Source organism: Aotus nancymaae, unplaced genomic scaffold (genome assembly GCF_030222135.1).
Source record: "Aotus nancymaae isolate 86718 unplaced genomic scaffold, 86718_ANA_hifiasm-v0.15.2.pri h1tg000036l, whole genome shotgun sequence".
In the NCBI taxonomy this organism is placed as follows: Eukaryota; Metazoa; Chordata; class Mammalia; order Primates; family Aotidae; genus Aotus; species Aotus nancymaae.
The window spans coordinates 38,715,449-38,729,596 of record NW_026988450.1 but is presented as its reverse complement, the minus strand read 5'-3'; the positions used below and the strand labels follow the sequence as shown (position 1 = coordinate 38,729,596).

Sequence of the window (14,148 nt, the reverse complement as noted above, 5' to 3'; positions counted from 1 at the left end):
AGACTATCAACTTTAAAAAAAAATATTAAGAGAGTGAAAAATCAAATTTCAGAGTGGAAGAAGATATTTGCAACACATACATTTGACAAAGGCACATATCAAAAATACATTAACATTACTCCTAGAAACCAACATTTAAAAATATAACCCAATAGAAAAATGTGTAAGAAAGTTAAACAAGTATTTCACAAGAGGATATCTTGTGAAATCCAGTAACATATAAAAAGTAATCAACTCTATTAGGAATCAGAAGAAATGCAAATTGGTCAGGTGCAGTGGCTCACGCCTGAAATCCCAGCATTTGGGAGGCTGAGGCAGGAGGATCGCTTGAGCCCAGGAGTTTGAGACCAGCCTGGCAACCTGGCGAAACTCTGTCTCTACAAAAAGTTAGCTAGGCATGGTAATGCACACCTGTATTCCCAGCTACTAGAGAGGGAGAATCACCTGAGCCCAGAAAGTTGAAGCTGCAGTGAGCTGAGATCATGTCACTGCACTCCAGCCTAAGGGACAAGAGTGAGACTCTGTCTCGAACAAACAAAATTAAAACAAATGAGATGCCACCACACACTCATGAATGGCTTAAAGTAAAGAGAGTGCGAATGCTCACTACTGGTGAGGATGCAGCACGGTAGAAGTTCCCAAACAGCTTGGTGGGAGGTTAAATTGTAAATAGTCTTCGAAGCCATTGACAGTGTCTACTAAATTTGAAAATACGCATACCCTATAAGCCAGAAATTTCACTTCTAAGTATTATCAGTCTAACAGACAAAGGTGTATATATTTTCGCCAAAAGAATAGATTGTTCATGGTAGCTTTGTATTTGGCATGCCCTCAAACTAGAAATAATCCAAATGTCCACCAAGAGCAGAACTAACAAATTGTGGTATATTCATATACTCCTTATATTCTATAAAATATAACAATGAGAATGCATTGGCAATTGCTATACAGAAAGAAAGAAAACAGAAGAATATATATTCTGTGATTCTATTTATATAAATCCCAAAACAGCTTAACGATGGGGTTAGAATTCAAGACAGTGGTTAGTTGTGAGAAGGAGGAAGGGAGTCACGATGGTAAGCAGAAGGGAGGCTTCTGGGTTCCTGGTAATGTTCTGTTTCTTGACCTGGAGAATGGTTACCTGAGTGCATTTGTATTGTAATAATTCATGATTTGTGCATTTTTAGAAGTCATACTTCAACTAACAAGCTAAAAAAAATGACGGGCTTTCTCCTCTTCAAGGCTTTTGTAATGTAACTGTTATCTCCTAAAAACCCTGGTATTGTGTCTTGATTTAAGTTATGATAGCAAGAAATATCCAACTGGGTGAGAGACGTGAGCTTGACTTACTGTGTGACCTAGGGCAAGTTATATAACTTTCTAGGTCTGCAGCCTCCTCAACTGTAAAATAAAAACATTGAGAATTTGCATTTTCTAAGGCTTTTCCAGTTCTAAAATTCTATAATTCAAAGTCATTAAATTCTCATTGCTTTAGTTTCCACAAGAACAATAAGGAAACAATGGCTGTCACTCTATACCTGAAACATTTCCTGGAGGTGTTTTCACATGTTAATCGGAAGATGAGTGATACTGTTACCAATAATCTTCAATTCACTGAGTACTAACTCTTCCACTAGTACAACAGAAGCAGGACTCTTATAGAAGGTATTGAGTGACAAAGTAATCATTCTTAAGGTGAACACCGATGTGGTTACAGTCCACATGTGGTCTGTCATAGAATACAGTGATTATCCATAAACAATATGGATAATCTTTCAGACTCAGAAAAAAATATCTGTTAGTCAATATCTCCATGATCTCCCTTCTCTGATCCTCTCTGCCAGGCTGGCAAGCTTTACTTTCTCATCAACCATTTGTAATAACACATAATAATGATGTAATAAATGACTAAGAAACTATTAAAAGAACTACTTTTTCTCTAGCAGAAGAAAAAATTGCATGCAAACTCATACAAATCAAAATTTTTACGATACCCCATTAAGATACCAATAGATAAAAAGACAAGAAATTCATAACTGTAAAAAAGTATGCAATCTCACTAATAATTAAATAACTTTTTAATGGAACTTTCATTTGTTACATGTAAAATAGCTGAATAGTTTTCATTGTTGGCAGGTATTTGTTGAAACGGGCATTGTCACACATTACTCAGGTGGGTTTAAACTCATACAAATCTTTAGAATAACAATTGGATATGTATATCAAAAAAACTTTAAAAGCTTCATAACTTTGATTAATACTATTTCAAGAAATGAGGGAAAATTTCCAAATATTAAAAATGTGTTACACACAAAAATGTTCAAAGTTTATAATACTGAAAAATAAAAGTAACCTGTGATCTCTCTTATGTATAGAATCCAATAAAGTTGAACTCATGGAAGTAGAAAGTAGAATGATGATTGGCACTTTGGGAGGCTGAATCGAGCAGACCACCTGAGGTCAGGAGTTCAACACCAGCCTGGCTAACATGGTGAAACCCCTTTTCTACTAAAAATACAAAAAGTTAGCTGGGCGTAGTGGCATGCACCTGTAATCCCAGCTACTCGGGAGGTTGAGGCAGGAGAATCACTTGAGCCTAGGAGGCAGAGGTTGTGGTGAGCTGAAATCGCACCATTGGACTCCAGCTTGGACAACAAGAGCAAGACTCCATCTCAAAAAAAAAAAAACAAGAAAGAAAGAAAGTAGAATGATAGTTTACTAGAGGTTGGGGAGTGGGGAGAAGGGAGTTAGGGATTTCTGATCAAAGCGTACAAAATTTCATATAGCAAGAACAGGTTTTAAGATCTATTGCAGCATGACTACAGTCAATAATAATGTGTTGTATATTTTAAAATAACTATTAAAATTACATTTCAAGTGTCTCTCCATAAAAGCCAATAGGTAAGAGAGGTGACAGATATGTTAATTAGCTTGATTTAATCATTCCACATTATACACATTTATCAAAACATCACACTGTATCCCTTAAATGTACAGGGCACCCCATAAATGAATTCAATTGTGATTTGTCAATCAAAAGTAATATTAACACTAATTTTAAAAAGCATTGGGAGAGGCATCAGCATTCTTGAAAAACATTAAAAAATAAAAAATCTTGCTTGGAGGGATCCAAGATGGCCGAATAGGACCAGCTCTGGAGTGCAGTTCCCAGAGAGAACAATGCAGAGGGTGAGTGAACACCACATTTCCAAACGAGTTATTACTGCCCACAGACCAGGAGATTCCCAGGCTGAAAAGCACCACAAGTTTCCAGCACAGCTGTTTCAGCTGGGTCTCCGCACAAAAACTCACACAAATCTGGGAAGCCATTTCAACTGGCGCCTGGAACACCTGGGAGACAGAACCACCCATTCAACTGAAAAAAAGCGGGCTGAAACAGGGAGCTCGGTGATCTGGCTTAGCAGGTCCCACTACCACAAAGACCAGCAATCTGAAATGCTCTGGATTGAGAGTTTTGCAGCAAGCACAGCCGGACCCAGGACAGTTGAGCTCTGTCAAGAGAAGGGCATCCGCCATTACCAAGGCAGTCTGCCACTACCAAGGCAGTCAACCATTACAAAGGCAGTCCACCATTACAAAGGCAGTCCGCCATTACTGGGCAATCAGCCATTACAGAGGCAGTCTGCCATTACTGAGGCAGACCGCCATTACAGAGGCAGTCCGCCATTACAGAGGCAGTCCGCCATTACAGAGGCAGTTCTAACTATACCTCTATAAACAAAACTGCAAGGAAGTTCACACAACAGCTAGGCAGAGCCCACAGCAGCTCAGCAATGCCTTTGCTCACAGACTGTGACTAGGCTACCTCCTCACTGGGCAGGGCATCTCTGAAAAAAGGCAGCAGCACATCAGGAACTTATAAAGCCCCACCTCCCCAAGACAGAGCACCTGGGAAAAAAAGGCGGTTATGAGTTCCGCTGCAGCAGACTTAAACGTACCTGCCCAGCAGCTCTGAACAGAACAATGGAGCTCACAGCTCAACACTTGTGCTCCTAAAAGGGACAAACTATCTCCTCAAGCACCTCCCTGACCCCCATATATCCAGAGTCAGCTCATAAAGGAGAGCTCAGGCTGACATCTGGTGGGTACCCTTCTGGGACAAAGCTAACAAAAGAAGAAACTGGCAGAAACCCTTACTGTTCTACAGCTGCTGCAAGTGATCCCCAGGCAAGCAGGGTCTGGAGTGAACCTACAGCACAGGGACCTGATTGTTAGAAGAAAAACTGAAAAACAGAAAGAAATAGCTTCATCATCAACAAAAAGGACATCCACTCAGAGACCCCATCCAAAAGTCACCAACTAGAAAGACCACAGGTAGATAAATACACAAAAATGGGAAGAAACCAGCACAAAAAGGATGAAAACACCCAAAACCAGAACACCTCTCCTCCTCCAAGGGATCACAACTCATCACCAGCAAAAGAACAAAGCTGGATGGAGAATGAGTCTGAGGAACTGACAGAAACAGGCTTCAGAAGGTGGATAATAACAAACTTCTCTGAGCTAAAAGAACATGTTCTAACCCAATGCAAAGAAACTAAAAACCTTGAAAAAAGGTTTGACGAAATGCTAACGAGAATAAACAGTTTAGAGAAGAATATAAATGACTTAATGGAGCTGAAAAGCACAACACGAGAACTTCTTGAAGCATACACAAGTTTCAATAGCCGAATCAACCAACCAGAAGAAAGGATATCAGAGATTGAAGATAAACTCAACGAAATAAAATGAGAAGGCAAGATTAGAGAAAAAAGAGTGAAAAGAAATGAACAAAGCCTCCAAGAAATATGGGATTATGTGAAAAGACCTAATCTACGTTTGATAGGTGTACCTGAATGTAACAGAGAGAATGAATCCAAGCTGGAAAACACTCTTCAGGATATTATCCAGGAGAACTTCCCCAACCTAGCAAGGCAGGCCAATATTCAAGTCCAGGAAATACAGAGAACATCACAAAGAAACAGAAATTCCATTTGACACAGCAATCCCATTATTGGGTATATATCCAAAGGATTATAAATTGTTCTATTATAAAGACACATGCACATGTATGTTCATTGCAGCACTGTTTACAATAGCAAAGACCTGGAACCAACCCAAATGCCCATCGAGGATAGACTGGACAAGGAAAATGTGGCACATATACACCATGGAATACTATGCAGCCATAAAAAATGATGAGTTCGTGTCCTTTGTAGGGACATGGATGAATCTGGAAACCATCATTCTCAGCAAACGGACACAAGAACAGATAAACAAACACCACACGTTCTCACTCAAAGGTGGGTGTTGAACAATGAGAACACATGGACCCAGGGAGGGGACCATCACACACTGGGGTCTGTTGTGGGGGATCAGGGGAAGGACAGCGTGGGGGTAGGGAGGTTGGGAAGGGATAACATGGGGAGAAATGCCAGATATAGGTGACAGGGGGATGGAGGCAGCAAACCACATTGCCATGTATGTACCTATGCAACAATTCTGCATGCTTTGCACATGTACCCCAGAAACTAAAGTACAATAAAATATATTTTAAAATAAATAAATAATAAAACATTTTAACACAAAGGCCAGGCTCAGTGGCTCATGCCTATAACCCCAGAATTTCAGGAGGCCAAGGCAGAAGGATCACTTGAGGTCAGAAGTTCAAGGCCAGCCTGATAAATATAGCAAGAAACAGTCTCTATAAAAATTTTTAAAGATAAAAATAATAAATATAAATAGCCCTATTTCCAATAAATAATTAAATTATGATACATCAAAACAATAGAATACTAAAAATAATATTTATCTTAAAAAGAATCTGATTTATCACATAATCTGAATTTTTTTTAAAAAAAAAGGTTGAGAAAACACTGGAAAAAATAATATTTATTAAGTTATATAAGTGTAAATATTTAGTATCAATTTAACCAAAAGGAGAAATATGGCTATATTGGTGGAATCAGTGGAGGGAAAGAGTAGGTCTTTGTGTGTTGGGGGAGAGGTGGATGGGAAGGTGGGTTTGGAAATGGAATGAGTGATAAACTCATTCATCACTACAGATGTGTGAACACAATATCAACACAGTAGTGTGATAGTGAATAAGTTTTACAAGATCTGATGGTTTTATAACTGGGAGTTCTCCTGCATAGCCCTCCTGCCTGCCGCCATGTAAGATATGACTTTGCTCCTTATTCACCTTCTTCCATGATTGTGAGGCCATTCCCTAGCCATGCTGAACTGTGAGTAAATGAAACTTCTTCCCTTTATAAATTACGCAGTTTTGGTTACGTGTTTATTAGCAGCGTGAGAAAAGACTAATACACAGAGTTAGTACTAAAGGTAAAATAGAGACTAGGTACTTGTCTGCATTTTAAGAGTACTGTATTGCAAGCATGTGGAGAAAATGTCAGGCCACTTATTCCAAACCTATAACATTCCTCTATATATACACAATTAAATGTAATAAATGTAATTTATGTACACAATTAACTGTCAATGTAATAGGAGTTTCCATATGGGGCTTGTGGCATACAAATTCAAACAGGAAAACTGGATTCCTTTGCAGATTTATTCAGATGAGGAAAGACAGAAGCTGGTTTCCTCTCCTGGCAACTTAGGCAATGGAGATAGTCAGTCTAGTGAACATGTTATGAGTGACTCTGGGAAAGCAAAGTGTACATTTTAAAAATATAGGCTCAAAAGTATAGCTCTGTAGACTTGAAACTTTGGATTTATTATTATTTGATTCTCAGGATGACAAATTAGTCAAACCAAAGATGAAACTTAATCAGATGATATACAAAAATATTTTATAGACTTTGTTTACCATTTTTACCCAGAGAAATCTATTCTTCTTTTACAGCTGGGATGGCATGCTATCTCCTAGGCATCACATTCTCTAAATTCTGGAGACAGAATGAATTACTTCCTCCTCCACATTTAAATACTGCTGCAATAATACTTATCACAATGTATCATAAATAATATTTATAAGTTTGACTATCTTGCTAGATAACGAATTTCAAGAGGGCAAGGGCTACAGCTTATTCAGTATTAAATAAAATACCTGGCTACAAATAGGTAGTACTAAAAATAAAAGGTTACAGAAAGGTCGTTAGTAAAAATTAACTTAATACTAAGTTACCCAAAGAAGACAATTCAGAAGTCTAGTGAAAAGAAAATATACTAGAAAGGCATAGTCTATTAAATGTAGTATGTATACTCTAATTTCTTTCTTTTAGGCCCTATCATTATAGGTATAGTACAATATGTAACTCAAATGCCACTCCCACCATTGAGTTTCTCCTGATTTTCCAAGCCAAAAAGATCTGTTCTCTCTGCACTTCTAAGCATTTTTTACCTCTATCAAAGCCTTTACCTTTCATCTTTGAATATACAATGGCTATCACTGGCCTGGTACATAATACATACTCAATGAATATTTGTTAATTAACAATTTATTAGACTTGCAATAGTCAAAAGATAAGAGATAGTTTGTTTCATTTCTATTCCCTTGTTTATAATCAGGATGAAGGCCGGAGTGGTCTTAGGAACCTTTTGTCTTCCTGATAAGTCCTTCTATGGTGTCCCACTGCTCCTTGGTGACCTAACACAAAAAGATGTCAATTTAATATGCTTTTTACAAGTTTTTAAAGCTAGTATCCTATCTGCTGATATTACATTATACACACAAAATGGCATTACCTTTCTCAGACTGTTGAATTCCCCTGAAATAAGTACTTCCTCTCCACCATCAAATTTAATGACCTGGAAAAACAAATTTTTAAACTCTGAAACTAACTTCTTTTAAAAAGTTTCTGAACCACTAACCATTTCTCATACTAATTGGATGGAATATCTCTTTGGCAGTTTAATCAAAGATGAAATTTTAAAGACAAAACTCATGATTAGACCTAAACTGATTTATTCAGTTTAAAATCCTATTTCTAACATCTTCACAATTTCAAAACTCTACCAAATCTTGAAGATCATCTTAGAGGTATATCTACCAAGGTAACTTGCATCTATTAATTTATCACTTGATATGGTTTAGCTGTGTCTCCACAAAAATCTCACCTTGAATTGTAATCCCCACAATTATCCCCAGATGTGGAGGGAGTGACTCGGTAGGAGTAGAAGGTGATTGGATCATTGGGGCAGTTTCCCCCATGCCGTTCTCATTATAGTGAGTGAGTTCTCATAAGATCTGATGGTTTTATAAGGGGCTCCTTCCCCTTCACACACACACCTCTCTCTCTATCTTTGTCTCCCTTTTCTCTCTCCCTATTGCCTGCTCCCATGTAAGACGTGACTCTCCCCCTTCAGCCATAATTGTAAATTTCCTGTGCCTTCCTCAGACATGCAGAACTGTGTCAATTAAACCTCTTTTCTTTATAAATTACACAGTCTCAGGTATATCTTTAGCAGTGTGAGAACAGATGAATACATCACTGAATAAATGTCATAGGCTAAACAATATATGTAATATTTTGATATTATTTACAGCTAAATACATATTTTAAATCGTATTTACATTCAGCACTGTCACGATTGGTTCCACAACAGTCCTCCCTGCCCTAAACACACTCCTGAAAAAAAGTGAAGAGAAATAACGCTTACTGCTCCATTAATCCAAGAAGCATAATCACTACAAAGGAAAGCAGCAAGATTTGCAAGTTCTTCCACAGTCCCCAGGCGACCACAGGGAATTCTGTCAATCATTTCTTTCTCAAACTCTCCAGTTGGGTCCAGACGGCTAAAGGCACCCTTAGAAATTAAGAAAACAATTAGGTTGTGTTGAGTTTTTCAGTGCAACTGAAAAACTTTCCTTTCCTACTTAAGAAAAAAAATGTGTACAAAATGGCATGCTACCATGCAGCTTAACATCTTAGACTTTGTAAGTAAAAAAGAATTTCACCAAATTCTTCTTTAAAAAAAGTAGATCACTGGAAAATATAACCCTTTTAATCTTAGTTTCTTCTACGTAAAATAAGGATATATATCTTAGCTACCTCACAAAATTATTACAAGCCTCAAATGAGAAAATGTATATTAAAGTACTCTGAAATATGTATAAGCTTAGTGTAAAGGCAGTGGTATTACTAGCTTTTTATTTAGTAAACACAGAAAAGTGACTCATGGGAAATATTTAAGAGGAAATTTATTTTCTTCTTTCATCCCAAAATATTGGGAAAGGAAGAAAACAAGTATGTAGAAATTCAATTAGATTCTAGAGAGAGAAAAACTGTAACTAAATTGGCCAATTTGCTTTCTGCCAATGATGTGATGGAACAGACCAAGATGAATTACGTATGTGCACTGATTAATAAAAACAACTGAATTTTTCTGTACTAGTGACTTGAAATTTAGGTGACAGTTATTCTCAGTAGCACAGGCATAAGACAGAACAAACACTCAGGGGACTCCATGAGAGACCTCCAGTTCTTCCCAGGAGGCTATAAAGCCCAGAGACAAGGTGTAGCAACTGGTCCCAATCCTGGTTCTAAAAAGTGCATGCTAAGGAGTTTCTACATTTCAGCTTTCTTTTAATCTCTTTAACAGTAAATACTTATTATTTGGGTACAACTCCTATCTCAGTGGCTTGACTATAAATTTCTTGCTGGTAAGCACTTTCTCCAAGGTATTTCTGTATCTTTCTCAGTACCCTTGCATACAGAGGGCAGACAATAAATATATGTTAAATAAATAAATAAGTAAAATGCAGGTGATTTTTTTCCCCTAGATATGAGGGTCTTGGAGAGAAGCCTCTATGTCTATAAGCTTCTTTTCAGATATGCTTAGGACAGGGCCACCTTGAATCATGTGTTTTAAGGTATGTTTTTAAGGTTTTCTCCACTAATTTCATTAGACTGTTTAGTATTAACGTGACAGATAAATAAGATAGTCCATCATGTTCCAGTCACTCAGGAAGTTTTTATTTCCATTTCCCATCCTTTAAACTGCTAAATAAACTAATATGGCCATTTCCAAGTTATTATTTAATACCCAGAGCTACCTATAATCCAAATATCCCTTAGTATTATTTTTCAATATGTTTATAGAACTGAAAAAAGTTACCAAATTTTGCCTGGGCTTTCAACATTACATCTGGTTAGCATTATAAATTCTTGCTTTAGGTGAAAACGAAGAGTGTGAGAGTGAAGTTATTCTGGGGTAATGAGAGAGCAGAGAAGCTGTGGACATTCTGAGCAACATCTGTAACAACATTAGAGATAATTACAAGTTGCAATGAGTATCTGCAAGGATTATTACTTACAGGTGAAATCCATGCTGTCAGACGGATTTATAATCAGAGAGATGTGGGCGTTAGATGGCATGCATAATTGACTGAGAGTGAAAGGGAATAGGCATGAGTCAAGGAAAATGCTACCTATAGCAAGACTAAGCCTGTATAATAAATTACAAGAGCATCTCTTAAACTAAAAATATAGTTATATTTTCTTGATTCGAAAAAAATCAGGATGTCAGACAATGTAAGAGTCTTTAAAATGTAGTGAAAGTTGACAAATAGAGGACAGTAACAGACCACTGAAACAAATCAGACAAAGTGCCAAAACTGATGGCATAAAAGATCTCAAAAGATTAAGGCACTGAAATAGACATTATGAAGAAATTGCATAGCTGCTATATTCCTGCCTGCCTCTGTATTTCTTATATTTGATAATGAATAAAGGCAAAAGCCTTTTCCCTAGAACCAGGGCTCTAAACCCAGGCATCTAAAAGCCTATTCCCTAGAACCAGGGCTCTAAACCCAGGCATCTCTGGAAAGTCCTTTACATAACAACCAGAATATATTTATTAGTGTTTCAATATTTAATCATTCACAATGTAATAATAAGCAAAATACAACTTACTTTGGTTTTTATAGGCCCTGGTTGAATCACATTGAATCGCATACCATATTTACCCCATTCAGCCGCAAGAGATCTAAAAATTAAAATCAACAACATACATTCTGAGATATTATACTGTATATTAAAAACAGTAATAACTGAGACTCATTAGATGCTTACTACATGCCAGAGATTACAACCCCAATAGGTAGGTACTATTATTGTTCCCTATGTTACAGATAATGTAACTTAGACACAGAGAGGTTATATTATTTTCTCTATGTCATATGGCCAATTTGTCAATCTCAAGAGGTCTAGCTTCAGTCTGTACCCTTAGTCACTCTATTGTACAACCTACTGTGTACATTTTAGTGTCCTTAACCACTATGCTATACCACCTACCATTTGTACATTAGAACATTGTCCAGAAAAAGAAGAAAAAAAAACACACAAAAAAGAACATTAAATCCAATGTCAATATACATTTTTAGAGTATCCATTACTCACATAAAAACAGGAATGCTTCATGCCCTTCCCTCACATTTTCTGGAGTTTAGTCTTGTAGTTACAAAGCTCATTATAACTTTACTAATAGCCCTGTACATTGGATTACAATGTCTGTAACATCACAAGTGCTTTATTTGAGCAAAAGATTACATCGATTGAAAATATTAACCACATCCATGTCTAACTAGGCTTTAATATAATTGTTGAACTAAACTTGAAAGGAAATAGGAATCTAACAAAATCTTGCTTAATGTCCTAAAGCAAATTATAACACTAATAGCAAACAAAGAACTTCAAAGGAACTTGTTTTAAAAGCTTACCTGACAGATAGCTCTTTTAAAATCTAAATTTATTTTAAGAATTTACATTTATATGTATGTTTGTGTGTATATATACTTATTATAATTTTTAGAAATGACAAGGTAGCTTGAAAGAATGCAAATGAGGAAGATAAAATAATTTGAAAGAAAGAAGGAAAGAAAAAAAGCAAGATAAAGAGAGAAATGCCAGGATTAGGAAATATAAAGAAGCCAAGAATGAAGCTAATATCTAAATATATTGAAGTGTATGAAGTTCCATTAAACTGCAATAGTCACATCACAAATTTGAATCTACTCTTTCTATGACTCTATACAAAAAACGGCAAGCCTAATCAGTTACACAATCCACAGTACCCATAAAGAAAGAACAAGCTAATTGCTCAGGAAAAGCACAATTGTTTCTAACATGAAAAATTGTTTAAGTCTTCCTAGACTTACAAAAGAAAAATTGTGTGGTACAACAATCTCCTTAAAGCACTGTATCCTTGCAATACATAAAATGGGCTAAGTTCAAAGTCGATAAATGGGAACTTCTACACAGCAAAAGAAACAATCATCAGAGTGAACAAGTAACCTACAGAATGGGAGAAAAGTTTTTTAATCTATCCATCTGACAAAAGGCTAATATCCAGAATCTACAAAGAACTTAAACAAATTTACAAGAAAAAAAAAATCCCATCGAAAGTGGGTGAAGGATATGACAGACACTTCTCAAAAGAAGACATTTATGCAGCCAACAAACATGAAAAAAAGCTCATCATCACTGGTCATTAGAGAAATCCATATCAAAACTACAATAAGATACCATCTCACGCCAGTTAGAATGGTGATCATTAAAAAGTCAGGAAACAACAGATGCTGGTGAGGATGTGGAGAAATAGGAACTCTTTTACACTGTTGGTGGGAATGTAAATTAGTTCAACCATTGTGGAAGACAGCGTGGTGATTCCTCAAGGATCTAGAACCAGAAATACTATTTGACTCAGCAATCCAATTACTGGGTATATACCCAAAGGATTATAAATCATTCTACTATAAAGTTACACATACACATATGTTTATTGCAGCACTGTTCACAATAGCAAAGACTTGGAACTGACCCAAATGCCCGTCAATAGACTAGATTTAAAAAAATAGTGGCACATATACACCATGCAATACTATGCAGCCATAAGGATGTGTTCATGTCCTTTGCAGGGACATGGATGAAGCTGGAAACCATCATTCTCAGCAAACTAACACAGGAACAGAAAACCAAACACTGCATGTTCTCATTTATAAGTGGGAGTTGAACAATAAGAACACATGAACACAGGGAGGGGACCATCACACACAAGGCCTGTCAAGGGCTGAGGGGTTAGGGGAGGAACAGCATTAGGAGAAATGCCTAATGTAGATGATGGGTTGATGGGTGCAGCAAACCACCATGGCACGTGTATGCCTATGTAACAAACTTGCATATTCTGTACATGTATCCCAGAACTTAAAGTATAATTTTTTTTTAAAATGGGCTACGTTCTATGAAACTATCACGTATCCATTAATATAGTCTTACAGCATCATTTCAAAGGCAAGTTCAGTAAAACCAGTTCTACAGAATAGGATACAGGTAACCTAAGGATAGCCTATTAATCTGACTTAATCCATGAATGCATTTTAGTAAAATGGGTGGGCTGTATTTCTTTCAGACAAAACATATACAAAAATTGCTTCTCTGAGTGATGTTTTTGACAAAGTTCATTGCCATAGCTACCCTGGGCATTTATTTATAATGTATCTACTCTAAATTGCTTCATGTCTTAATAGAATTACTGTACTGAGCAGAGTCTATACTATCCTATGAAAAACTGAGCAACCTGTTAAGAAAATCTGCCTAGAGGAAAAGCCATCCTCTCTCTACTCAGAGGTATGCCAGATACATTTGTTCAGTTGCTAGCATGATCTTTTAACTATCATTAGGCTAGCTAATAAACAGAAGAACTATTGTAATTTGATAATGAATCCACCTCATACAGTTAGCTCTGCATGTTTAAATGCTAAGAACAATATATTCAATATGTTAGCTATTATTATTGTTCATTCAACAAATGTTTATCATATACTTGTGATGTGTCAAAACTATAAATATTGTTTAGCCTCAAATAAAGTCAATCTCTGCTCTCAAAAGAGCAGTCCCTTCCTCTCAAGAGAGGTGGGCTTGGTTATATAATGAACTAGTTACTAGGCTAGGAATTCTGTGATGTGAGCCATATCTGCTTAAAGGAAGAAGCTAAGTGGGAATGACAGGGAAGGCTTCTCTGAAGAGGTAACATTTGAATTGGTGGGTGAAGAAGTAATAGGAGTTTACTGCAAGAGGCAGGGGAAAGGAGAGTGAGATGAGAAACTAAGAAGGTAGGATGGTAATATGGTTTGGCTCTGTGTCCCCACCCAACCCACCCAAATCTCACCCTGAATTGTAATAA

At 36.7% G+C, this 14,148-nt stretch overlaps 1 protein-coding gene across 1 annotated transcript in view; it reads right to left on the bottom strand.

Moving 5' to 3' along the window:
- Positions 1 to 6,718: 6,718 nt before the first annotated feature.
- The window catches only part of DECR1 (2,4-dienoyl-CoA reductase 1), a 41,940-nt gene continuing 34,510 nt past the window's right edge, over positions 6,719 to 14,148 (bottom strand). The window contains exons 7-10 of the mRNA XM_012465092.2: positions 10,881 to 10,953; positions 8,626 to 8,772; positions 7,711 to 7,773; positions 6,719 to 7,612 (exon numbers count right to left, since the gene is read on the bottom strand). Of these exons, the coding sequence (XP_012320515.2) occupies positions 7,553 to 7,612; positions 7,711 to 7,773; positions 8,626 to 8,772; positions 10,881 to 10,953 (343 nt within the window). The 3' untranslated portion in view covers positions 6,719 to 7,552. The remainder of the gene's footprint in view (positions 7,613 to 7,710; positions 7,774 to 8,625; positions 8,773 to 10,880; positions 10,954 to 14,148) is intronic.